The 27,539-nt window shown below is 43.0% G+C and overlaps 1 protein-coding gene across 1 annotated transcript in view; it reads left to right on the top strand.

Moving 5' to 3' along the window:
* The window catches only part of IGF1R (insulin like growth factor 1 receptor), a 1,987,642-nt gene that overhangs the window by 1,556,934 nt on the left and 403,169 nt on the right, over positions 1–27,539 (top strand). The window contains exon 11 of the mRNA XM_044078384.1: positions 17,618–17,898. Within this exon, the coding sequence (XP_043934319.1) occupies positions 17,618–17,898 (281 nt within the window). The remainder of the gene's footprint in view (positions 1–17,617; positions 17,899–27,539) is intronic.

Here is a 27,539-nt window from a genome sequence, read left to right as displayed (position 1 = left end):
GTATGATCAGAGGTAGGGTCCCCTCCCTTGATGGGTACCGGTTTGGAACCCATCAGGAGTACGGATCCTGGCACATTCAAGGCTATGCAGATGTCCAGTCTGGACAACTTAAAACCGTGGATATTGATTGCAGAAGACTCGGGAACTGTTCCAGCTTCCTTGTCCAAAGAATTCCTGGAGGTTAGGCCTACGTCTGCTTTCTCATCTCAACAGGAAAAACAAGTGAAGAAGAAGCAAAAGACTAGGCATGTTCTGGCTCCCTCTACTCCTGTGCCGGATTGTGAAGTTTTTTCTCAGGGCCTCATCAAGGCCCTGATGGCCTTGTGACCTACGGCTTCGCCTTCACCCATAACAGGACCGACCTTTACCTCATCTCCAGTGCGGCCGTTTGGGGTCCAGGGTCTTACTGCTGAACTTCAAATTCAGGACACAGATTCTGAGGAGTCTTCTTCTGATGAAGACTGTCTTGCTTACTCTACTGTCAAATTCCCTCTCCACTGGAATATGCTTCCACAGAGGAGGAGTCAAATGAGGGGGGGGGGGATTCTCCCATGGAAGAGCTTTCCTTTTGGGAAACTATTAATTAAACGTGGGTTTTCCAGTATGATTCCTCTCACATCTCTGAACAGCAAAAGAGATGTTATGAGCTGCTACAGGTGGAGGCTCCTGCACCTTCATCAGTCCCTCCAGTCCTGCCAGCCTTTCTAAGTGATTTTAAGGCTGCATCTAAGACACCTGTCTCACAAGCACCTGCCTCAAAGAGGCATGATCATTTCTACAAGGTCCCTGAGGATTGCAAATTGCCCCTCACCTGATCCTGCTGTGTTTCCATTACCTCAGAGTCCTCATGGTTATCACTTTCTACCAAGTTACTTCCTTCTGATAAGTAGAGTAAAAGGTTGGAAAAGGTTGGGTAAAAAGGTATATACCTCTTCTACCTTGGCTATCAAGGCAGTTAATTATCAGACACACATGTCCAGATATGCTCTAGCTTTGTTTACTCAGGCCACACAGGTTCTTGCCTCTTTGCCAGATTCAGAGACTAAATCTCATGCCCTTACTCTCCTATCATCCTCCTCTTAGGTAGCTAAACACTCTATTTTAAAGTGCAGTTATGACACAGTGGAGGCCTCAGCATGAGCAGCAGCTTCTGCTTCTATTCTAAGAAGACATTCCTTGCTACGTATCCAGGCACTCCCTGATGACATCAAGACAAAATTGCTTGTTGCTCCTCTTGACAATTCCTCACTGTTTGGAAAAGCAGCTGCAGAGTTGTTTAAGTCTCAAAAAGTAAGGAACTCCAGGATTTGAAACACCTTTTGGTTTCACCAGTTCCAAAGTTTCATAGAAATTTCCCTGCCAAGACTTTCTGTTAAGAAACCTGCCCGCTCTTCCACTTCTTTTCCTTCTGGAACTAGACCCTGCAAGCCTCCCAGTGGGCAACCACAGGCCAAGTCTGTGACTCCTACAGCTGCTATGACCTCTCCTCTGCAGTCCTTTCAGCCAAGGCAAAGTTCTCTATGATGCCTTGCACCCTCTTCCAAGTCATACCCCTATGTCCATTCGCCTTCCCTGTCCCGACCAGCTTGGATAGAGATCACTCAGGACTCCCGGGTGATTTCTGTCATCCAAAATGGATATTCATGACTTGGAAGACCCTCCCTCCACCCTTTCAGAGAGTTCCTCAACCTCCCTCCAGTCAACTGCATCTGTTCCCTTTGATTCTGGACCAGCTTTCCAACCAAGGCTCCATTCAGTCTGTTAATCCAGGCCAGCAGGGAAGGGGTTTTTACTCCAGGATGCTTCTAGTTCCATGGAAAGATGGTCCTTGGAGGCCTGTCTTGGATCTATCCGTATTAAACACCTTCCTGGTAGTTCCTTTCTTCAGAATGCTATCCCTACCCACTCTTCTGCCCCTGCTTCCTCTGCAAGCTTTCTTGGGTTCTGTGGGCCTCAAGGATGCATACCTGCATATACTCATACACCCCTTTTTCAGAAAATATTTGCGCTTCTCTGTGGGTTCTTTGCACTTGGACTTTCAGTTTACAACCTTGCTCTTTGGTCTCTCTACTGCTCCATGGTATTCACAAAGTGCCTAGCCCCAGCCATTGCATACGTAAGGCTGAAAGGAATTCAAGTTTACCCTTATTTGGATGATCCGGTGTTTCTGGCCAGCAGCCCAGACTCTTTAATCAACATTTGAGCTTAGCCATTCCTTTTCTGCAAGCACTGGGTTTCACAATAAATCACAAAAAATCTGGTCTCACACCAGATCAAGATCTTGTTTTCCTTTCGCACAGATTTGATGATGGTTTTCCTCTCTGTGGAGAAGGCAGCCTATCTCAGGGCATTCATGGAAGGCTCTTCTGCCTCTCCCTTCCATCATGGCCAGGGAATTTCTGAGACTGCTAGGCTTTATGGCCATCCTACCCCTTGCAAGGCTACACATGAGAAAGTTCCAGTGGTTTCTCAAGACAGTTTAGTCACAACATGTTCATCCTTTAGATGTCCTGATCCCCCTCCTTCCCTGCTTGAAAGCAGAGTTAGCTTGGTGGATGCAGCAACTCAGTCAGAACCCTTGCTTTCCTCTACAGGTTCATTAACCAGCTCAGCATCTCTTCACAGATGCCCCAGACTTGGGATGGGGAGCAACATTTGATTCCTGGAAAGTTAAGGGGCTTTGGTCCCATTCTCAAAGGAAAGAACATATCATTATCAGGGAAATGAGAGCTTACTTCTAGCCTTACAGACCTTTCACACACTTTTCCTGCCAGGACCACTTCAGATCCTCACAGACAATACCACATCCTCACAGACAATACCACAGTCCATTGGTACATGAACAAGTGGGGGGGGGGTACAAAATATCTCCTCTATTGTTTGGCTATCAAGGCCTGGGAATTGGCTGCGTTATACAAGGTAACTCTGCATGCTGTGTATCTCCCTTCAACTCAGAACTCTGTGAAGAATACTGCAACATAGAAGAGAAGGACATCTATGGTTATGGTAAGATTTTACACAACTTTTCTTTCTTCAGGTACTGGGGAAGATGGCAACGTCTATCGTACTTATTCCCCTAGCTTGTCTGTATATGAGGATACTTCAATGGTTACTTTATGCACAATGGTGAATCTTAGATCTTCCAGTGTCACACAAAATCGTCATAACCAACTCCTGCAAAAAAGATCTCCAGTGGTAGATTCTCTCTCCCTTAGTTTCTCAAGGCCGTCCCTTCATTCCTCCTCAACCCCAAGCCACAGTGACCATGGACACTTCCCAGATAGGGTGGGGCATTATCTCAGGAAGACAGTTCGAGGCATCTGGCAGGATCACAAGGCTCATTTGCATGTAAACATCCTAGAGATGAGAGCGGTGCTCTTAGCATTGCAAGCATTTCAGGACATGCTCTCTCTGGGAATGATAGCAATCCAGTCGGACAATATGTCAGTAGTAGTTTGGTACATAAACAAAAAAGGAGGAACCAGATCTTTACTCCCTTTGTTGAAAACTCTAAGGGTTTGGCAATGGGCAATGGCCTCCAACCATTTTCTGGTTGCAATGTACATCCTGGGGAAATCCAACATGATTGCAGACACAGGGAGCAAAGCCATCTTATGGACGCACGAGTGTCAATCAGAAAGTTGTGGAAGAGATTTTCCGGAAATGGGACCAGCCGTGCGGCGATTTCTTTGCATCACCCATCAATGCTAAATGCAGCAACTACTTTGCCCTGATCCCTCCCATGGGGGAGTCACCAAGGGATGCACTTGTTCACAATTGGCCTCCAGGACTCCTCTGTGCTATCCCTCCAATCCCTCTGATTCCCAAGTTGATACAGAAAGCGAGTTTGTTGGAGACTACAATAGTCCTGATTGCTTCCTATTGGCCTCATCAAATCTGGTTTCCCTTTCTTCATCCTCATCTTTGAGACAAACCATGGATTTCTGGACCCTGTTTCAGACCTTTAGAAATGGTACATTCCAGCCTACACAGTCTCAGACTGGCAGCTTGGCTGCTCCAGTTCCCCTAATCGCCAGGTTGTATCTCCAGTCAAACATATTTTATCTTCTCTTAAAATATCTGCATGAAGATTGTACAAGAGTAAATGGATGAGGTATGTAACATGGGCCAGCAATAATCGGATAAATCCTGTTTCGGCAACCATGCATTCTATTCTACAATTTTTAGCAAAACTTTTTCATGAAGGAGCTGCTGCTTCCACTATTAAGAGTTCAGTTGGGAGAAGTTTCAAATTTCCATGTAAGAGAAAATGGTGCTGCGATTATGTCTCACAGGCTTTGTAAAGCCTTTTTGAAAGGCACTACAATGATAAGACCTCCATACAAAAATCCAGCTTCTCCCTGGGATCTGAACTTCATCTTGACAAATATTATCTGTCCTCGCTTTGAGCCTTCAGCCACATGTGATTTGAAATTTCTATCTTGGAAAACACTTTTTAGTGGCTATTACTTCAGCTAGAAGAGTTTCAGAATTTCAAGCTTTGTCAGTCAAGCCCCCATACCTAGTTTTTCATGACAGAATTTCTTTACACACTAATCCCTTCTTTCTTCCAAAGGTTGTCGGAAAGTGACCTCAACCAATCTATTGAGCTACCAGTTTTCTTCCCAAATTTCCAAATTAAGGGAGAATATTCACTACATCTTCTAGACGTCGTTCATAGAGAGTTAAGTGTCTACTTACACAGAACTTCAGAATTTAGGAAATCAGATCAACTCTTTGTCTTACTCTGACATTAGAAAAGGTCAACCAGTTTCAAAAGATACCTTATCTAGATGATTGACATTTTGTATATCCTACATCTACAGCTCCTAAGAATAGAGCTCTTCCATTCCCTGTTAAAGCTCATTCCACCAGATCAATAGCTACATCTACAGCTTTCCAAGCAAGGTTACCTTTAGATAACATCTGTGCTGCAGCTGCGTGGGCGAAACCTTATACCTTTATTACTCATTACAAAGTGGATTTGGCCTCTAGGAGTAGCGCCTCTTTTAGTTCTATGGTTCTGAGGAGAATATACTGCCATGAGCCACCCAAGAGTCAAGTTGCTTGTGACTTGGTCCCGTCATTGAGAACAATGGCAAGCTTGACAACAACACATAAATAAGTTATGCACTTACCATAATGTTCCATGTGTGTTGACCTTTATTTTCACAGTCCACCCTCCATATCTCCTTCCTGTACTCCTAGGTGACAGAGTAGTTATTGGGTTTGCAGATCTCCATAGCCACAGAAATACTGCCTTGGCCTATTTATATATACACACTTGTATGTGTATACACATATTAAGGAAGTTTTTTCATTCATATGAGTTGATGGGGGCAAGCAAGACCTGAGGAAATTAGGGAACTGCATTATGGATAGGGAAGGATGCCCACGAGCTTTGCTGAAGACCTCAACCTTTTGGAAAGGCCGAGATGGATCCAATACATCAGGTCAAGACCCATCAGTGAGAATAAAGGTTGAGATGGACAACACACATGGAACGTTATGGTAATGTACATAAGTTCCTTTTATCTGCAAATCTAACCCGCTTTTTGTTTCTTTTCATCCCACATGTTTGGGTTTAGCTGTTTTTAATCAGATTGTCTCTTCTTGGATTGGTAAAGCCATTTCTTTTTGTTATTCCTTTCGTAGCAAATGTCTTTCTTCAGTAATGGCTCACTCTACCAGAGCTGTTGCTTCCACTGGTGCTTTTTTTCATGGGGCTAGATGCCAGTTACATCCTTGATGCTGCTACTTGGTCTTCTGCCCATGCCTTCATGAAGCATTAGAAGTTAGATGTTTTTTCAAGGGCTAGAGCTGGCTTTGCCAGGGCTGTCCTACATAAGTTTCTTAAAGGTTTTCCTCCTCCCAGGTTTCCTGTTGAGCTCTTTTATACTATCTCTTATGTTAGGAATACTGCAACAGTGATGTGGAAAGACATGGTACAGTTGTGTAAAATCTTATCATAACAATACATGTCCTTTGTTCATGTCATGGCTAAAGCTTAAAGATTTATTGGATAAATTTTAATGAGTTAGTACAATGATTATTTTGTTATGGACTTTGTAGATAGTGTATTTGTTGTTAAGTTAATTCTTATGTTAGAAATGTGTAGAATATTTTCCTGTTACAAAATGCAATAAAAAATTAAAAAAAAAAGATTTGCAGTATTTGATCCTTTCTTCATACCCCCTCTGCTCTAGCCTGTTCTCTCTGCCCTCCAGCTTAAGGGGTTCTCTCTTCTCCTTCTGGATGCATATGTTCCTCCTGGGGCTTTTCATTTCCAAAGTGTGTGTGTCCGTATGTCACCTTTATGCCCTACACCTTGTGTAGGAAGCATACATATGATGTACGACTTCTGTAGATACTAAAGGCTTTGGTGTATTGGCCGGACTTTAAGCTGTTGACGAGATCCCTTATGTTAGGAATACTGTAACAGTGAAGAGAGGGACATCTACTGTTATGGTAAGATTTTACAAAACTGTACTTTTTGTCTTCAGCTGTTCAACCATGAAGATGGTATGTTTTAGTAAGGTTAGGTGGAAGCCCCCCCCCCCCCCCCTGAAAGAAGTGCCATTTGTTATATTTTCTGCATCCATTTGAAGCTTTGACTGGTTGGTTTTATCCAACTGAAACATATAACAGATGCAGCTCAGCAAGATGTAGTAAAACCGTATTTTTATAATTCTTTTATGCAGTTAAAACTGCTAGTTTGTTAAAAGAATAAGAACACACATTAAATGCTGTAAAGCATTTAAAGCACACTGAAGACTATCATTGTCCGTAATTTGTTCTGTATCTTTGCAGACATTGACAACCAATTTTTATTGATCCTTTGTTAGCATGAGTTGTGCTGTTTGCTTGGATTGCAATTTCAGACGTCAGACCTCCTGCATCACCTTGGTACATAAGGACTTGACCTGAGGCCTTGCTTTTTTTAGGCTGTTTTTGATAGTGCTTAGAAATATTCTCAGATGCCCATTACACAGCATCCCTTGAAAAAACAAAAATGACAGATATGAGTATTCATTGCATCCAGATCTACAAGAAGGCCTTATGTAATGGATGCTTTTTACTTTCCTCCTGATGATCTACACATGGAGAGCCACTCTACGCTGTGCATGGATGCTATTACAAGTCTAGCAAAGTTTATAATTTTATTTCCTTCCTCATCTTTTGCAAGTGTCTCCACTTAGTTTCATTGGGGTGGGGCTAGAAAGCACCTTTTAAGCTGTTGCTTAAACATCACAGTATGCAATGTTAGGAATTTCATATGCCTGCAAGTATGGGAGCTGGAGAAAGAATTTGATGCTGAGAGGGACTATTGACAAAGAAATCCAATTATTTTTATTTAGAGGACCTTCTGTAAGATCGGTAAATGTGGTGAGCTCTTTACATGTGCTGTTTACTGTGGTGATGTGCTAGACCATTCTATAACCTAATTTATAACATTTTACTCTAATTTTGTAGTGGTAGCTTTTCCTGAAATTAAAACATCGACATTATTTTGGCATCCCTTCCAGTGTTAATCATTTTGTTGAAGCACCCCGATTTATATTACCTTTATTTTAACTGATTCCTGCCTGCAACATTAGTTGCATTATATTGAGCTCAACACCTGCACTGCAAGTTGTGTCTTGAGTGTACCTCACATGCAGCACATCAGAGGTAGACTGAATGCAGGACAGTTGAGGCAAACATTTTTAATTGCAACGCTGAATTTACAGCATTTAGTGTATCAGTTTTTTTTTTTCTTTTATCGGTTGAGCAAGCCCAGATGAGTACAAGTGACCCTTTTCAGAGTCAAACAGGGATCACATAGTCCGGTTAAGTGACTTGTCATACTGGTAGACAGATAGAGGCTGAGGGAATCGAACCCTGGGTTACAGGAATCAACATGTAAATGCCCCGAGATATCCTTGTTCTGCCCATCTCTTATTTGTACACAAAATATAAGGGTTAAAAATCAGCGTGGGAACGTAGGGATGTTCATTGTGTTACCCTGCTGCAGTCATTGCACTTGGGTTATCCTGCCATCAGGCGGTCCCGCAGTTGGCCCGAATTCCAAAGTCTTGGTCCGGCGTCGGTTGCTGTCGCTTCTTCCCTGACGTCAGTGCGCCAGGGGTATTTAAGAGGCATCCGATGCCATTTTCTTCAGTCTTTCTTGCCGCGCAGTGCCCGATGCAGAAGCAGTTCGCAAGTGCTGGTTGAAAATCTCAGGTGTCGGCCGATTTGAATTTCAGTCCGAAGTCTTCATTAAAGCTAAGTACCCCATTGGGGAACGTTTTCTTGCCTCAGTCCGATGTCAGAAAAAGTTAACAATTGTATTTCTTGTGGGAAGCAAATACCTCATAAGGACTTCCATTCCTATTGTATTCCGTGCCTCTGCCCAGACCACAGCGTCACAGGTTGTCGGTTTTGCGTTAGGTTTAATAAACAAACTATCAAACGCCGTTTTGACTTCGCACAGCATTACTTTGGTAGGAAATTTAATTATATCATGCCGTTGGAGCAGCTGACGACCACCACTCATAAAAAACGCAAGGATAAGGACAGGCAGCCTAGGAATAAGCCAGACACAGAGGCCTCAGTTGGGCCTGTCGCCGGTTCTCCGGTTTTCAGTGAGGCACCTACGCAGCCCCTGACGACCGCAGAACTGGAACCCCAGACAGCTGCGGATTCCCAAGCGGAGTCCACTAGGCTGGCGCAGCCTTCTACCGACACCGGAGCAGAACTACACACCGGTGCAACGGAAACACCTTCGGTTGCAGAAGGTGTCTTCAGACCGACTACACTCACCATTAAATCTTATGCTAAACTTAAAACTCCTTTAAAACCAAAGAAAACTGTACATCAGGCTACAGTTCAAGGCCCCATGCCTAAGAAACAGATGCTTAAGATGGCTGAAGATTTAATTACCCTTATCAGGGGTTCCCATCCCCCTCCTGATAAAAGACCAAGACAAGAGGAGGATTATGCATCCTCTGACCAGGTTTCTCTCTCCTCAGATTCTTCTGAGGAACAGGATTACAGTTTTCCACCTTATGAGGATTCTGAGGCTGAAGATTCCATTCCCTCGGCTTCTCCCCCTGAAGACTACTCCTTTGGAGAAACTTTGCATACCATGAGGTAACATTTCCACTGGGAAGGCCAGGATTACTCAGATTCTAAGAAAAGGCTCCAAGAGTTCCTTTTACTACCCCATCACAGACCTCTTGCTATCCCTCCTGTTTTAGATATTGTGGATGATGTTTACTTGTAGTCTAGTTTAAATCCAGACTCTGTACCTCCTGCTCCAGCCAAACCAGCCAGATACTGCAGAGTACCTGACTCACACAAATTCCTTTATACAAGCCCTGTAGCTGACCCAGAATTTCCCGGGGTCCTAAGGGAGCAAAAGCTTCTATGGCTAAAAATCCTGTGCCCTCTGAAAGGGATTTCAGAGCTCTAGATAGATGGGGTAAGAAAATTTACACCTCAGCAACTCTGGCTATGAGAGCATTAAATTGCCAGTTTCACATGCTGAAATATCAACAATTCCTTATGTCTCAGTTAAAACAAAAAATGAGCACACATTCAGAACAGCCTGAATTCAAGGAAATGCAGGATCTGTTGCATGCAGCTGAACAGGTGGGCAAACATACCTTGCAATGCGGATTTGATTCATTGGAAGCTTCCTGTAGAGCAGCTGTTACTGGCTCTGTCATACATAGACATGCTTGGTTAAAGGAACAAACCCTCCCTGACCATGTTAAAGCAAAATTATTGGATGCACCTTTACAAAAGGATGTATTATTTGGTGTCAAAGCAGAAGAGGTTTTAAAGAAAATGGAGGATAAGGCAAAGTCTATGCAAACGGGCAAGGATTTTTTGCAGGTACAACCCCCTCGTTTCAGCAGAAATTGGCCAACAAAAAACTGGTCCTTTCCAGCTTCAGACAGATCACAGAGGGGCAAATACAGATGCCCAAGGGGCTGAGGCCAGTCACAGGACCCTTACAAACCTCGCCAATGGGGTTCTGCTACCCAGAAAGGAGGAGAAGACAGGCCCCAGGCTAGCAGAAGACAAACACAATGACTCTATCCTCAAACTACCAAGCAAATCTCTCCTGGCAACTCCCTTGGGAGGAAAACTAGCATTTTTTGCAGACCACTGGCACATCATCACAAAAGACAAATGGGTTCTAAACATTGTCTCCCAAGGATACAGATTCCACTTTCATACCTTACCAAGGATCAAAGGAATGCCAAACCTGCCACCAAATCAATGGGCAGAGGCACACAAACAAATTACAGCTCTCATGAACATGAAAGCCATTCAACAGGTACCTGCACAGGAGCAAGGGCAAGGATTTTACTCAAGACTCTTCCTAGTCCCAAGAAAGGACAAAGCATGGAGACCCATTCTGGATCTTGCAATTCTGAACACCTATCTGCAAGTACCAAAATTCAAGATGCTAACACTACAGCACCTTCTTCCCATGCTGGGCAAGAATGCTTGGCTAGTCACTTTGGACCTCAAGGAGGCATACCTGCATGTCCCTATCAGACAAAATTGCAGAAGATACCTCCGCTTCATTGCAGGTTCAACGCATTATCAGTTCTCTGCACTGCCCTTTGGCTTATCTACTGCGCCCACGGTCTTCACAAAATGCCTGGCACCAGTAATTGCATACTGCAGACAAAGAGGAATTCAAATATACCCATACCTGACGACTGCCTTATTCAAGCAGAAAGCAAGGACATTCTTTTAAAGCATCTGGCATCTGTCAAACACCTAAGTTGCCTAGGGTACACAGTAAATGAAAAGAAATCAAAACTAGTACCCTCACAAAACATAATATTCCTGGGTGCCAGCTTGAATACAACGGCCCAGATGGCTTTCCTCATGCCAGACAAGCAACGATAGCGGTTTCAATATTTCAAAATAATGGCAACAAAGACCCAACTCCCTGCAAGAAAAATTCTGCAGGCCTTGGGATTCATGGCATCTTGCATTCTTCTAATACCATATGCAAAACTGCATATGAGGAAATTGCAATGGTACCTGAAAAGTGTATGGACTCAGCACAGCCACAGCTTGGAAACAATGATACCACTCATTCCCTGCCTTCAACAGGAATTTCTATGGTGGGCACAGGCATGTCACCTCAACAAGGGTCAGCCTTTCACCTTACCAACAGCCAGGCAAACTATGACAACAGATGCATCGGACTATGCCTGGGGAGCACACATGACATGACAGTGCATTCAGGGCAAATGGACTACAGATCAGAGACACCTGCATATCAATCAAAAAGAAATGCTAGCAGTGCAGAATGCCCTAACAGCTTTCAAGGACCTTCTACACCCAGGACAACTACTAATAAAGACGGGCAATACCACAGTTATGTGGTACATAAACAAGCAAGGGGGCACACATTCCTACCCTCTATGCAGGCAAGCAATTACCTTGTGGAACACTGCACTCTCTTACCAGGTTCAATTACAAGCACAATTCCTGCCAGGAAAGAAAAACACATTGGCAGACGTCCTAAGCAGAAACATCATGGATCCACACGAATGGAAACTAGATCCACAAGTATTTGCAATGATAGTTCAAAGATGGGGACGCCCAGACATAGATCTGTTTGCAAGCCCCCACAACCACCAACTTCAAAAATTTTGCACAAGGACCTTCCATCCACTAGCTTGGAAAGTGGACGCCCTCTCATTCAGTTGGAAAACATTAACAGTTTATGCCTTCCCTCCACTGCTTCTTCTAGCAAAGATACTGCTGAAAGTCAGATTAGAGAGGCCACAAATGATACTTGTTGCACCAGACTGGCCACACCAACATTGGTATCCAATTTTAAGGAATATGGCCCACGGCCCACCATGGATTTTGCCACAAATTCCTCACCTGCTCACCCAGCGAGACCATCAGATTCTACACAGCCAGCTCAAGACTTTAAACCTGGCTGCATGGCAAATTACCTAAACAACCAGCACCTTTATCCAAAGCTGTTATGGATGTCATTCTGGAGGCCAGGAGGCCCAGCACCAAGAAAACCTATTCAGACAAATGGAAAAGATTTTGCGCCTGGAACCAGGCTAAAGACCTAAACCCCCTTGATCCAAACATCCCTCAGATTCTACAATATTTGACTGAGATGTTACACAAAGGACTTTCCTTTTCATCTATTAAGATCCATGCCTCAGCAATTTCAGCACGGATCCTCCTTTATTTTCACATCCACTCCTAAGACAGTTCCTCAGAGGGGCTAAGAACTTAAGACCACCAAGGAGATCTCCAACACCTACTTGGGATCTCAGTTTTGTTCTGAAAAAGCTTACACTGCCGCCCTTTGAACCAGCTTTTTCAGCTGATTTAAAATTTCTTTAATGGAAAACTGCCCTACTGCTAGCAATAACCTCAGCTAGAAGAGTCTCAGAGCTACAGGCACTAATGGCAGTGGAACCTTTCATCATTTTTCATCAAGACAGAGTCTCTCTACAACTAATCCTTCCTTTATGCCAAAGGTGGTATCCAGTGTGGCCCTAAACCAAAACCATTCACTTGCCCACCTTCTTCCCAAATCCCCAGAACAAAGGAGAAAGACTCCTGCACTCTTTGGACATTCACAGGCAATTACGTTACTACTTGGATAAAACTAAAGCTTTCAGAAAAACTGACCAGCTTTTTGTAGCCTATGCTATAGGATCACAATGAAAAGCTAACTCAAAACAGACCATTTCAAAATGGATAGGACATTGCATACGTTTCTGCTACACACATCATGGGAAACCAGTACCTGCTAACATTAGGTCCCACTCCACCAGGACTACAGCTACATCAGCAGCCTTTCTCAGGGGAGTGCCAACCAAGGACATTCTGGAAGCTGCTACTTGGAGTTCAGTGCACACCTTCACCAAACACTATCATTTACCTCTATACTCTAATACTAGAGCTGGTTTTGCCACTGCAGTTTTGCAGGGCCTACTAGCTTCTTCTAACCCTGTTTGATTCCACCTCCCATCCTTAGCTTTGGGATTCAACTCAAGTGTGATGACTGCAGCAGGGTAACACTATGAACATAGTACAGTTTTCTACCTACCATAAATGTAGATGTTCGAGTGTTCACCCTGCTGCAGTCCAGGTTACCCTCCCTCCATCCCCTCTAAACTATCTGAACTTATCTCTACCACTTCTTCCTATACTACCTCTGTGGTGTATTTGCTTGTGCCTGAGGGTTTTGTTTGATTTTTATGTAACCATATATATTTTGCCTACCTATTTGGGGGCACCTGACATCTGGGGCAAGAAAAACTGAAGAAAATGGTGTTGGATGCCTCTTAAATACCCCTGGCGCACTGACGTCAGGGAAGAAGCGACAGCAACCGACGCCGGACCAAGACTTTGGAATTCTGGCCGACTGCGGGACCGCCTGACGGCAGGATAACCCAAGTGTGATGACTGCAGCAGGGTGAACACTCGAACATCTACATTTATGGTAGGTACAAAACTGTACTTTAGGCTTTTTATGATTCTCATTGATCACTAGCTTAGTAAGTACATATGACCCTATGAATTTTGGCCAGGCTAAGCCAAATGTGACAAAAAAAAGTTAAGCAACGTAAATGTGTTGGACAGGTGAAAATTAAGTAAGTAAAGTGAAATTGTGCTTTGCTTCTTCATTTAAAAATCTTTTTGTCACTTTTAAGTTTTATTTTCTTTTATTTCAACTGTACGCAGTAACTGTGTAATGTGCAAGTGCAGAAATATTTCACGGCTCATTAGCATAATTACTGGGCAATTATGAATATGTTAAGCAGATCTTTTGTTAGTTTCCTGTCACTTGCTGTATCAAAATTTAAATTTTCACAGTGCAAACCTAATTAGAGTTGGTCTCTGCTCAGTACAGTCACTTGTTACCAGTTCTTAGCAGTAGTAGTCAGCAGTGCTTGTCTTATTCCATCTGTTAACCTGAACAGCATACATGTTTAAAGGTACTAAAATGTATGTGTCACATTTCAGTGGACATTTTGTGTTAGAGGACTCTTGGAAGTGTACTAAGTGTATTTTTCAGGATTTTTAAGTATTAGCAATGAGCAGCCCATTTGTCTGTGAAGAACCTGAAACAAGTTTTTTTATTTATTTATTTTTTAAGTTAAATTAAGAGACTGGGAAATTTATACTTGCTAGCAAAGGGGCTACTAGACAAGCTGAATGGAAGACGCACTTCACACAGTTTTATTAATATGCTGTTGTCTCTAAGTAGTGTCATTTTAAAGAAACTATCAGAATTGTTTGGGGTGCAGTTAAAAAAAAAAAGAAACTGCCTGAAACTAAATTTTTGTATACAGACCATTAGAAGTTAGTTTTTTGTTTCAGTATGTTCTCTGTGGTTAGCTTACGAATATTGTTGCTTGGCCAGTTAGAAATCAGACCTTTTTGTTTATATGCAGGGAAAATATGCACAGTTTATAAGAATCTGACAAGAGAGCATCTGATAACCTTCTAGAGTACATTTATTCATAAGGCTAACTTTAGATACTTATTGAGACTGTGTCCTTCATAAATACCTGCAAGGAGGTTTGTAAGCATTTGTCCTCTGCAGTACTGTCCCTGATTTGTTGCTCACTTCAATGGAGTCATCCCCTTAGTACTCTGAACTTTGCATGCTGAGCATATATTGATTGAGCTTTGTGTATGTGTGAAGTAAGGTGCAGAGATTAGACGATGATCTCTATGGATGGAGTGTAGCTGAAGGCATAGAAACTACTATAAAACGAATAGACGTATAAAGCACAATGTTCCAGTACTGTGTTCAGAAACCCCTGTATTAAATGTCAACAGAGCAGCTGTATCAAAATGTTAATATAACTTTTTAGTCTGTTGTAGCATGATGCAGGTCTAATTTTCTGGAGAAATTGTGTATGCTTTCGATTACCAGTTAGCATAAGATTACAAAATTAAAAAGCATACAAGTGTCTTTCTTACTGCGGTTGTGGTGCTGCGGTAGCATTGTCGCCTCACAGTAAGACGTTGTCCTGTTCTTTTCTCAGCTAGTGCGTCTTGTGTGGAGACATGCGTGAATGGGCGTACCTTCATTGAAGGTTGTGCGTCACGGCCGGCAACTTGGCACGTAAAAATCTACTGCCAATCATTAGCAGACCGGAGTTCCCCTGTGGCGACCCCTAACTGGGAAAAGCCGAAAGACACAGCAACAAGTGTCTTTCTTACAGAGCTAGAAATACGGAGAAACAATTTCTATTTTAGACAAATTAGCAGTGCATTATTGTGCATGTTAGGACTGCTTCATGCCTTACACCATTGCTTGCCAGAAAACTTCTTTTCCATCTGAACCCTTTATTAGATCATGTCTGTGTTTAAAAAGCTACTGAATGATTTCTGTTTAACTGCTTAAACTTGAAGGAGAGCTGTTAGTTACTTTTTTCTAAAATTAATTTCTCTTTTTAACTTTGTATGTACTTTGTAAACTATACTTGTTGCATTCAAACTTGATCATTTAGGTTCACTTGCTAGAACTAGACATATGCAAGATGCCTTTAGGCTTGGGGCATAGATAAGAGAACAATACACATTTAGTTACATGCAATGTCAACTAAGCAACAAGGTGATTCTGAAAGCCTGAGAAATCTGCTTTGCTGTCTCTACTAGTCATATGGAGGGTTCCCCTTCCCCAGTTTGTGCTTCTCAGCTTTTTAAAGCAAGTATTTTTTTGTAGTATTCTTAGCAAAGTTAGTGAGTACAGGTGCTCATCATAACAAAATATTATACTCTTACTGAAGCAGCACCTTGTTCTTCTTAAAATGTGAACCATCTTAGTGAGTGAAAAGCAAGAGTGATACCTGCATCCAGAACTGGTAAATTCTACTTAATTAATGGAATATTTCATTAAATGCGTGTTTGTAAAACCTGTGTGACAGATGTGTTGTCTGTTAATTGTTTTTTGTATAATTACTGTTATGCAATGTATATAGTTTCCCTTGACTATTGGAAGCATGGGATGGTTATGCATCAGTAATTTAAGATGATGTTTGAGCTTGTGAACTACTTTCCTTGTCAGTAACCTTAATATTTCCCCATTAATTCCATTTTCATTATAAGGTTAAAGTAATACAGGGCAGATGTCCATTCACTTCTGGCACACACTGTCAAATTGTGGATAGGCTGGTATTTGTAAAGGAACATTCAAATTCTAAGGGCCATAGCCGCATTCTTGGATTAGCATAACCAAAAGTGCAGCTGTAGGAGAGTCTCTACTGAGAAGGGGGTATCTCATAGTACTTTCCCACTCTGAAGTTCAGCAGACTTAATATGTTACCATGTATATAAGTAGCAGGAGTATGAGAGGCACATCCTCGCATCATGTCCCCTGAAATCAAAAAAACACTGAATTCCAAAACTTGCCTTTTTCGGAATCTCAGTTTAATTTTCATAGGGTCAGTTGTCGTACTGCATGGGAGCCAGATTTTAAATGTTATTCGATTCCTGCTCATGCTGAGAACACCATTACCTTTGGTGTCATTGGTTGTCTCGTTTGTGTGGTCAGGAATTGAATGGTAGCTGCTAGAATTGCTTTCATCTTTGAAGCTAGTGGATCAGTCTACACAGAGGTGAAGAAGCTTGCTGTAAGAAAAGCTCTGGCAAGTTGCTCTCTTTTCTATTCTGTTGTAGTCACAGTATGTCCTTCTTATAAATCACTAGAAATCGTGTAAGGTTTGGGTATGAGTTATGTAGCATTCAGACTGGAGACATTTACCATCTTAAACAGGCACAGAAGAGACTAGAAATTCTGCTTATACAACGTGTGTGCGAAAGAATCCTTATCAGATTGGAGTTTTATCAAAAAGGTAGTAATTCTGATCTGGAATATTGGGGTTTTATACAGACCAGATAAAAAGGCATGGTAGAATGAGTTAGCTAATAATGAGCTTGTCCACTGTTAAGTATAGAGGATATTAAATTAAGCTGTGAGCAAGCTGTAGTGTTCAACCTTTTTTTGGTTTGTCGTTCTTCCATTTTTGTGAATTCTAATGTCTTGTTTTGTTCACAACAGAGAATTTATTTCTTGTGCCTACCTTATATCAAACGTAAGATACCCTTTTGTCTTATGTCTTTAGCCGTTTAAGTTACTTCAGTTGCTTTTTTTGTTCCCTGCTTCATCACGGAGACGTCATTTCATCAATATCAGAAAGGTCTTTTGCTTAAAGAAATGGTCTTGTGTAGTTAAAAAAAAAATGTATAGATGTATATATTTTGCCAGGAAACACGTTGTAGCCACTTTTGTAGTTTGCTGTCCTTTCTTTAGTATCTAATCATTCCATTACGACATGCGTCTGTCATCTATGGCAAATTGTTCAAGTGGGCTTATTTGTGTAGCTCGATACTCTGAATAGCTCTGTGGTGTCCGCTTGAAGAACCATTTCTTTAGAAATTAGACAGGATTTATAAATGATCATTTGCTGTTTCGTGTTTTGTGCCTTTGTTTTGTGACTAGTTCATTTACTGCTGAACTGTCTAGTTCCTTACACGAAAGGACAGGCCTAAAGACATTCTTGTTATGAGGATTGATTTCCTATATTAATATTTTCTGTTTTGCTTTCAGACCGGACAGGAAACGTAGAGATGTGTTTGGCATTTTAAATGAGACCTTCTCTGCTGGAGGAAGGAACGCATCAGTCCACAGCTCAAATTTTTCAGATCTCGAGTTTCATGATAAGGAGTACCCCTTCTCTGAAAGCAAAGTCATGGGAAGGGAAAGGACAATAATTTCTGAATTGAGACCATTCACCATGTATCGCATCGATGTTCATGCCTGCAATCATGAGGCCGAGATCCTTGGCTGCAGTGCATCTAACTTTGTGTTTGCAAGGACAATGCCAGCAGGTAAGCTCTTTCAGTGTTTTGTTTCTTACGGTTGTGTTCAGCATAACAAATATGCATAGACACTGTCTGGGAGCGAAGTAGATGAGAGGAAATACCATAAGTTGCAACCTACTGTTCTGTGGAAATAAGACACACTGTGGTCTGGATCTAAGAGGTGGAGGTGCAGAGGTGTGGGTTTCTTTTCTCATTTACAGCAGTTTCCGTTTAAAAGGGTAATTTTTACATTGCTGCTGAAATAGTCCCAAGGATGCAATCTCTGTGCTGAAATCTATAGAAGGTTTTAGGTAACTTTGACATGTTCTGTTATTGACAAAGTCACAGTATTATGGGATGCCTGTCCGTACTTGTGTATATTTTATTCGTCTGTTAACCAACTAAACCTGTAAGAGGCATACATGCCTTTTTTATGGTGATCCTTGCACAGACTGATTAAAATTACTTTTTCAGATTTTCAGTTTGCACATAGAGCCAAAAGGCGTTAGACCTAGGTGAACTATAGAGTGGGGCTTAGCAGCAGCCTACTTTAATGTTCATAGTTATGCATTTTCCTTCCAGTTATAAAACTGTCTCAAGTAACTTGTGAAGCATTTTTAACTTTTCAGACATATTTTAACATATAAGGTAAAGCAGTAATTAAATTTGTTTTAGTGCCATTGATTGGTTGACATTCATGTATTTTTAAAACCTCCTTACACAAAAGGTTACAGTGGTTGTACCTTTGTGCCATGTTAATGATGTAGGTTTAACTGTAGTGCGTTAGTACAGATTTTTATATGTAAACAACTTCCTTACTTTCTTTGAATACCCAAATGTTAACTTTGGTTTGAAACCATTTTACAGAAAATTCTCATACTTTGGAATGTACTGTGCCCATTAGTTGAAAATAAAGTAGAAATATTTCTAAGTGGAACAAGTAATTCAGACAACAGTGTTATGTGACTAAGAGTTTTCCAGATTTTCAGATGTAATGTTATTGAAACCATGTTTTGTTATATTGCAGTGATCACACTGTGTCTAAGTCTGGAGCAGTAGGACTTTTTATTCTTCTGTCTGATCAGCATTCATTCATTAGTAGAAAAGTAGGCAGATTGAATCAGTTTACTTTCATTTTGTCGCACATGGTATGTGCGATCGTCCTGTTGTGTGACCCATATTACTGAAATACGGAGAACTTCGAAGGATCAAATGTCGAAAATGATTTGCTGGAAAGCCATTTGTGACATTTGATCCATGTGTTTGAATGGCAAAAAAGCATTTGCTTATTTGCCATTCAAATACATGGTGAATCGTTTTTTGCAACCATACTTTCTGCGTTATGCACATCGGACACATGGCGGACGACAATTTAAAGGTAAACCATTGAAACAGAGGACCTTATTTGGCTGTAAAACATGAACTACAGTAAAACTTAGCAGTGCTATACTTTAGTTGATTAGTATAAGGTAAATAATACAAGGTGTATCATTGCCTGTAGTTGTCCCAATCACAGATGTCATTAGAAAACACTTATCCTGTTTAGGAGTTAATGCATGAAAGAAGCCAAAGAAAATACTCCAAATCACAGGAACCACAACCTCATCCAAGACTTTAATCGTAGATGACTTAAATATTTTCTACTCCACTTACTGACCAGTTTGGGAATCTCTCTCAACCACTAGAAGTTCAGTCTTGCTTTAATTAGTAGGAAGACACTTCTGAGGACAGTGAAGAAATTACTTCCTGTACATAAGGTACAAGAAAGACTCATGACAACGAGATTCTCCTTCAGAGTGAGATGCATGTTTTCTTCAGTCGTTATGATAATTTTCGCCAGACAGGTGTGGAAGACCCAGTGGAATGTAAAAAAACATATGGCAGCCCATATGTATTTGTTTTAAGTTCGCACTTCTTGGAGTGTTTCTGCTGTAGTCCTTTCTGTTCAGAGAGAGTTTAAATGATGGACAAATCGGGCATAAACCAGCCCAAGAATTATATTTATTTTCTCCTTAGGAGTCCAGTCCTCTGGTTAAGGATGTTTCAGATTTTGCTTGGAGTCTCCTACAGATCCCTTGAAGGCATAAGGAAAGGTGTAACACATAAGGCAGAACCAAGTACATTATTATCAGGAAGATGTTAGCCTTGATCTACTCCCTTCAGATATTAAGGTTAAGCTGGTGCTTTGAAGTCCTTAAGTTAGTAACAAAGACACCATAGTAGTATGGTACTTCAGCAGACAGAGGAGGCCCCACTAAAGACTGGCCATGATAACCTGTGATCTTCAACATAGCTGAGACTTCAGCTGCAAGCCTTCTGCATCCCATTCCCAGGCAGGTATGACCCTAGTCCTAAGCAGCACCCTACCTTCACCAAGAATGATACCACAATACCAACACAAAATAATTGACTTCAACAATTGGCTTAGTTTCTGGTGTCTTTCCAAGGGGTTCCAGTATCTGTCTGCCTGGGATGACATAGTTGACAGGTCTCAATGATTTGTCAGAGATGGCCTCCACTTGTCACCTCTGGGGATATTCTTCATGTTTCACTGTTGCAGTCATCACACTTGGGTTATCCTGCCATGGGTAGCCCTCAGTTGGCCCAAATACCAGAGGCTTAGTATTTCTGCGTCGGTTGCTGTCGCTCCAGGACTGACGTCAGATAGTCAGTGGTATAAAAACTAGCAGCCAACGCCATTACATCAGTCTTTCTTGTCGAGGAGCCAGAAGCAGTTCGCACGAGTGCCGGTCCGTCGCTACCTGAGTTTTTGTTTCGGAAATTGAAGTTGAAGTCTTCCAAAGCTATGTACCCCATTGGGGATCCTTTTTTCTTGCTCTAACCGGTCAGAAAAAGTTAACAATTGTCTCGCCTGTGGAAAGCAAATAGCACACCGAGATTTCCATTCTTACTGCGTCACCTGTTTAGGCCCAGACCACGATGTCCCTTGCTGTCAGTTTTGTGCTTTGTTCAACACCAGAACTATACGTCATCAGGCCCTTATCATAGCTAAATACTTTCGCTCTTGATCTCTGTATTCTGAAATGGCTTCGGTAAGCCATCCGACTACCGATCTTTCGAAAAAAGTAACGATGAAGATAGAGACAGACCGCACGGGTCCAAAACTGCAGACGAAGCTTCCATTAAGCTAGTTACCAGTACTCAGTGAGGTGCTTTCACAGCCCCTGATGCCCGCTTCTATAGATTCACAGGCCACTACCGAGACCCGTTCGGAGTCCAGTATGCCGCAAGTCTTTTCTTTGACTATGGAACCTGCAGATGTCTCTACCTTGGATGGGTGCGGGCACCGGCTTCTGAGGAAGTTCTTCGCACTACCGATATTCGGCACAAACCGACGACTTCTTTCGCGTCCTCACTTCTTTCTAAAACTACCGCATTTCTAAGGCCCAGAGTAGGAACTACACCTAAAAAAAACGATGACCCAAACTCAAGCGCCTGCTTCCTTGCCTCAATCTCAGATGCTTAAAATGGCATAAGACCTAATCATGCTCATTAGGGGGAAGCCAGCCTACCCCTGTTAAAAGGAAAAGAGACTTGTCCCCAGCAGCTTATCTGACCAGGAGTCCGACGACTCTGAGGTTTCTGATTATGAAGACATGCCCTTATCTGCTTATGAGGATTCAGATGCAGAGGGATCCATTCCTTCTGCCTCTCCTTCATAGGATTTTTTTTGGTGAAACCCTACATACCTTGAGAGAGTATTTCTGTTGGGAATGCCAGGATTATCCTCAGTCCAAAAAGAGACTCAGGGAATTTTTAGATTTACCACAGCACAGACCCTTAGCTATTCCTTTTGTTCTGGATGTTGTGGATGATGTTTTTATGGAATCCAGTCTAACTTCTGATACTCTGCCTCCTGCTCCCAAGAAACCTGACCGGTACTACAGAGTCCCTGACTCTCACAAATTTCTTTTCAAAAATCCTACTGCTGACCCAGAAGTCATCTCCCAAGGACCTAAAGGATTAAAAGCAACCATAGCTAAGAATCCCACCCCTTCAGACAGGGATTCCCAAGCTTTAGATAGATGGGGTAAAAAAGTATACACCTCTGCAACACTTGCCGTTAGAGCATTAAATTGTCAGTTCCACATGCTGAAATACCAGCAACATACTATGGAACTTATTAAACAAAAATTATCTACCTTCCCTGACTGTGCAGAAAATAAAGAATTACAGGAGCTTATGCATTCTGCAAGCTAAGTTAGTAAGCATACCCTGCAATGTGGGTTTGATGCCCTAGAAGCATCCTGCAGGGCAGCAGTCACTGGTTCTGTACTTAGAAGGCATGCTTGGTTTAAGGAACAGACCTTGCCAGACCATGTCAAATCAAAATTATTGGATGCACCACTGAATAAATTTCAATCTGCTTGGCACCAAAGCAGAAAAGGTTTTGAAAAAGATGGAAGAAAAAGCTAGGTCTATGCAGACAGTTAGACTTTTTGCAAGTCCAGCCTCCAAGATTCAGTAGGCATTGCCCCTCAAAACATTGGTCCTTTCCAGCCCTCTCAAGGCCACCTCAGGCTAGACCTAGGGGAAGCAGACCCCCCTCAGACAGCAGTCTCAAGGTATGCATATGCAGAGATCTAAGCAATGGAGTACCTCCACTTCTGAAACAGGGAGTGCTAAGCCACCCCCTTATGGAAAGAATTCACAATGACTTCTCAACTCCACCTCTCACATTAACCCTAGGAGGAAAACTTGCCTCCCATGCAAAAAACTGCGCCTCCATCACCATAGATCGATGGGTTCTCAACATAGTGTCCCAGGGGTACAAATTTTATTTCCACATGCTGCCAACCCCAAAAGGGTTCCCAGATCTTCCTCCAAACCAGTGAGCAGAGACCCAAAACCAAGTTCATTCCCTGCTCTCCATGAGGGCAATTCAGCCTGTTCCTGCAGAACAGATAGGCCATGTTTTCTATTCCAGACTTTTCCTGGTACCCAGAAAATAGGGCACCTGGTGCCCAACCTTAGATTTATCCATTCTAAACACCTTCCTGCTGGTACCAGAATTCAAAATACTCACCCTACAGCAGCTTCTCCTTATGCTGTCCAAAGATGCCTGGTTAGCCACCCTAGACCTAAAAGAGGCCTATCTACATATCCCAGTCGGAGACTCTTGCAGGAAATATCTACGTTTCAGGGCAGGATGTATACATTATCAGTTCTCTGCATTCCCTTTGGCTTATCCACCACTCCCAGAGGTTTCACAAAATGCCTGGCTCCAGCCATTCCTTACTGCAGACAAAGAAATATTCAAATTTACCCCTACTTGGATGACTGCCTGATTCAGGCAGTCAGGAAAAGCTGTTGCAGCACCTGACATTTGTAAAGGACCTACTAACCTCCCTGGGGTACACTATCAACAAAAAGAAATCCAAACTAGTCCCCAGTCAAAGAAATATAATCCTGGGAGCAAGCCTGGACACAGCATCCCAGATGGCATTCCTTACTCCAGAAAAACAAGCCTATCTGACAGGCTACTTCTCTCAACTGGCCACCAGAACCCAGTTATCGGCAAGGAACATCCTGCAAGCTCTAAGGTTCATGGCCTCCTGCATTCTACTAATTCCATATGCCAGACTGCATATGAGGAAACTTCAGTGGTACTTAAAAAGCCTTTGGTGTCAACACCTGGAAACTGTTGTAACTATGATACCTTGTCTAAGGAAAGATTTTCTTTGCTGGGCAGCAGCATGCAACCACAACAAGGGACTTCCCTTTTCACAACCCCACGCCACCCAGACCCTAACCACAGATGCATCAGACTATGCCTGGGGTGCACATCTGGATAGCAGGTGCATCAGGGCCACTGGAGCCCAAATCAAATTTGTCTGCACATCAACCAAAAAGAGATGTTAGCTGTTCAGCATGCTCTGACAGCTTTTGGATTCATACTCTCTCCGGGACCTCTACTAATCAAAACCAACACTGCAGTGATGTGGTACATCAGCCAGCAGGGAGGAACTCACTCTTACCCACTCTGCAGGCCAGCCATGACCCTTTGGAACGCAGCCTCAGCCATGCATATTCACCTGCTAACTCATTTCCTGCCAGGCAACCACAACTCTCTGACAGACAACTTAAGCAGAAATCTCCTAGACCCACACGAGTGGCAATTAAACCACAACACTTTCAGCCTTGTGACCCAGAAATGGGGTACCCCAAAGGTGGACCTATTTTGCCCCTCCCCACACAACCACCAGCGCAACCAATTCTGTACCAGGGAACCTCACAGCAAGGCCTGGAAAGTGGATGCCCTATCCTTCCAATGGATAAACCTCTCAATCTATGCATTTCCCCCTCTACCTTTTTCTTACAAGAGTATTACTCAAAATAAGGGAGAAAAGACCAAGGGCAATCCTGATTGTCCCAGACTGGCCACACCAACACTGGTACCTATTACTGTGCAGTCTGTCACCATTGCCTCCATGACACCTCCCTCAGATTCCAACTTTCCTGACTCAGCAGGAGGGAGAGTTCTTGCATCCACATTTGCAGACCTTGAACCTGGCAGCCTGGCTTATTCCTTGACTTCTCCTCCAGTTGCCAGCCTAAGCAAACAAGTCATGGATGTTGTACGTGAAGCCAGATGACCCAGCACTAGAAAATCCTATACTGCCAAGTGGAAAAGGTATTGTTCCCGGATACAGGCTAAAGGAGCTGACCCAGCACAGCCCTCCTTACCTCTCATCCTGGATTACCTAGCAGACCTACTCCACAGGGTCCTATCCTTCTCTTCCATTAAAATCCATGCCTCTGCCATATCTGCACATTATAGCACTGAGCCACCTCTCTTTTCATACCCTCTCATCAAGCAGTTCCTGAGAGGGGCTAACAATTTAAGGCCACCAAGAAGAGCCCGTACCCCTGCTTGGGACCTTAATTTTGTGTTGGAAAAGCTCACGCTACTCCCCTTTGAGCCTGCAGCTTCAGCAGAGTTAAAATTCCTCTCTTGGGAAAACAGCCTTGCTTCTGGACATCACTTCAGCTAGAAGAGTGTCTGAGCTGCAAGCACTTATGGCTGTGGAACCCTTTTTCATTTTTCATGCTGACAGGGTCCTCCTCAGGACTAACCCAACTTTCATGCCTAAAGTGGTGTCCAGTGTGGCTCTCAACCAATCAATTCATTTGCCCACCTTTTTCCCTAAGCCTCAAAATAAGAGGGAAAGGATCCTGCACTCTTTAGATGTGCACAGACAGCTCAGATTCTACTTGGATAGGACTAAGCCCTTTAGGAAATCTGACCAGTTACTAGTCAGCTTTGCACCAGGGGCAGAGGGAAAGGCCATATAAAAAAAACATCTCCAAATGGATAGCACACTGTATCCATTTATGTTACAAACACCATGGGAAACCACCCCCACAGGGGTAAGAACACATTCCACTAGGGCAAATTCAACCTCTGCAGCCTTTCTCAGAGGGGCCCCTAACAGGGACATCCTGGAAGCTGCAACATGGAGTTCTGTTCATACCTTCACCAAGCATTATCACCTGCCTATCTTTTCCAAATCCAGGGCAGGCTTTGCAACCGTGGTCCTGCAGGGCATACTAGCCAGACCCAACTCTTCTTGACTGCCTCCACAAGTTCTTCAGCTTTGGGAATCAACCCAAGTGTGATGACTACAACAGTGAAACACGAAGGACATAGTACAGTTGTGTACACTTACCATAAATGTAGATGTTTGAGTGTATTCACTGTTGCAGTCCTGGTTTCCCACCCTCCAGCCCCCTTGTCTGTCTCTCTCTCTCAATCTTTACAGGGCTATTGATATTTACTTTCTACTGGTGGTGTTATTCCACCATGACTTAGCTCCCTGTTTGAGGGCTCCTGACATTTAGGGCAAGAAAAACTGATGTAATGGCGGCAGCTGCCTGTTTTTATACCATTGACGACCTGACGTCAGTCCTGGAGCGACAACAACCGACACAGAAATACTAAGCCTCTGGTATTCAGGCTGACTGAGGGCTACCCCTGGCAGGATAACCCAAGTGTGATGACTGCAACAGTGAATACACTCGAACATCTACATTTATGGTAAGTGTACACAACTGTACTTTCCAGATCCTGGCCAAGGCTCTTGCCTCCCCCATTGTGCCTTTTTTAGGCCATGTCCCAAAGACAAATCTTCCAACATAAAAGCAAAAAGCAAATTGAAGGTCGTGCTGCTTAACCCTAGGTGCCTTAACCTGAAAATGCAGTCACTGGAGGCTCTCCTCGCACTGGAAGATGCCAATGTCTGTGCGGTCAAAGAAACTTAGTTCAAGGCTGTGGGGAGCACCCCTGCCTTACCATGCTGTACTTGATTCCACCCTGTCCGACCCCAGAACGAAGTTGGAAAGACTAAGGGTGGTGGAGTCTCTATCTTCATTAAGGCCAGGCACACCTTTAGACTGGTTTGCCAGCATGATGCACTGGAATTACTCCAGGTGCAACTGACAGTTGGCAAGACACCCGTCCAAGTTATAGCCAGCTATAGATCCCCACTCCATGATTTCTCCTACCTGGATCTACTTGACTCCATCAAGGTACCCCCTAACACCCTGATCCTTTGTGGTTTCAACTACCCCACCATAGACTGGGTGAACTATTCCTGCCCAGATGCACTCACTCAACGATTCCTTGATTTCATCATTTCTAACGCACTCTACCAGCTCGTCTTATCCCCTACAAGGGGAGATAACATTCCTGACTTGGTTCTCACCAACATGGGTGACCCCTGCACCACTCCCATGGTATGTTCTTACCTGATGAGGTCAGAACATCGATCTATCTCATTCAAAGTTTCTGTCCTACCCAAACCCCCCCCCCCCCAAAAAGCCGTAACTAGGCTAAAAAACTTCTCAAAAGCTGATTACAGCCTCCTAAAGGAGGGTATCAGTAGCTTCACACCACTGCTCCCCTCAGAGGATGCAGACAACTATGCTGAACAGTACGCCAATGCATTATACAAGCACCTGTACAACTGCATGGACTCAGTCATACAACAGAACTAAAACCTGCTCCTCAAGGAAACACAAACCTGTCTGGTGGACATCCTCTGTCAACAGGCTTTACAACAAAAGGAAGAAACTGTTGTCCAGGGGTAAAAAGGAACAAATTCCAAATTGGAAAAACTCCCTTCTCAGCTTCGACAAGCAAATTAGATCACTAGTGAAAACCTCCAAAGCCAGTTATGAATTGAAACTAGCCTCCGAAACAAAAGGAAACCACAAAGCCTTCTTTAGCTATGTCAGGAACCTCCATGGCATAGCCCAGGTGTGTTCCGAATTAGTACTTAACGGTACTACTTACACTGATCCTGTTGACTTATCCATCCTGCTAGCTGATATATTCAGCGCAAACTTCACCCCCCATCCCACCCCCAAAGGCCCATTCGACATCCCTGATACTTGTCCCACACCTCACATCTCCATAGAGGAAGTGTTAAAGGCTCTATCCAAGGCAAAGAACACAGCTTCCATGGGACCTGATAATATCCCAGGCTGTATTCTGTACCATCTCCAGCAAGAACTAGCTTCACCATTGAGCACCCTTTTCAGCCACAGCCTAATTACAGGCTTCATTGCAGCAGAGTGGAGAACTGCCATTGTAATCCCCTTGCACAAATATGGTGCCACTACTGACCCAGGAAACTATTACCCCA

This window comes from Protopterus annectens, chromosome 7.part0, assembly GCF_019279795.1.
Source record: "Protopterus annectens isolate FY-2018-M chromosome 7.part0, PAN1.0, whole genome shotgun sequence".
Lineage (NCBI taxonomy): Eukaryota > Metazoa > Chordata > Ceratodontiformes > Protopteridae > Protopterus > Protopterus annectens.
The sequence above is the reverse complement of the archived record's forward strand: the minus strand, read 5'-3'. Positions and strand labels throughout refer to the sequence as shown.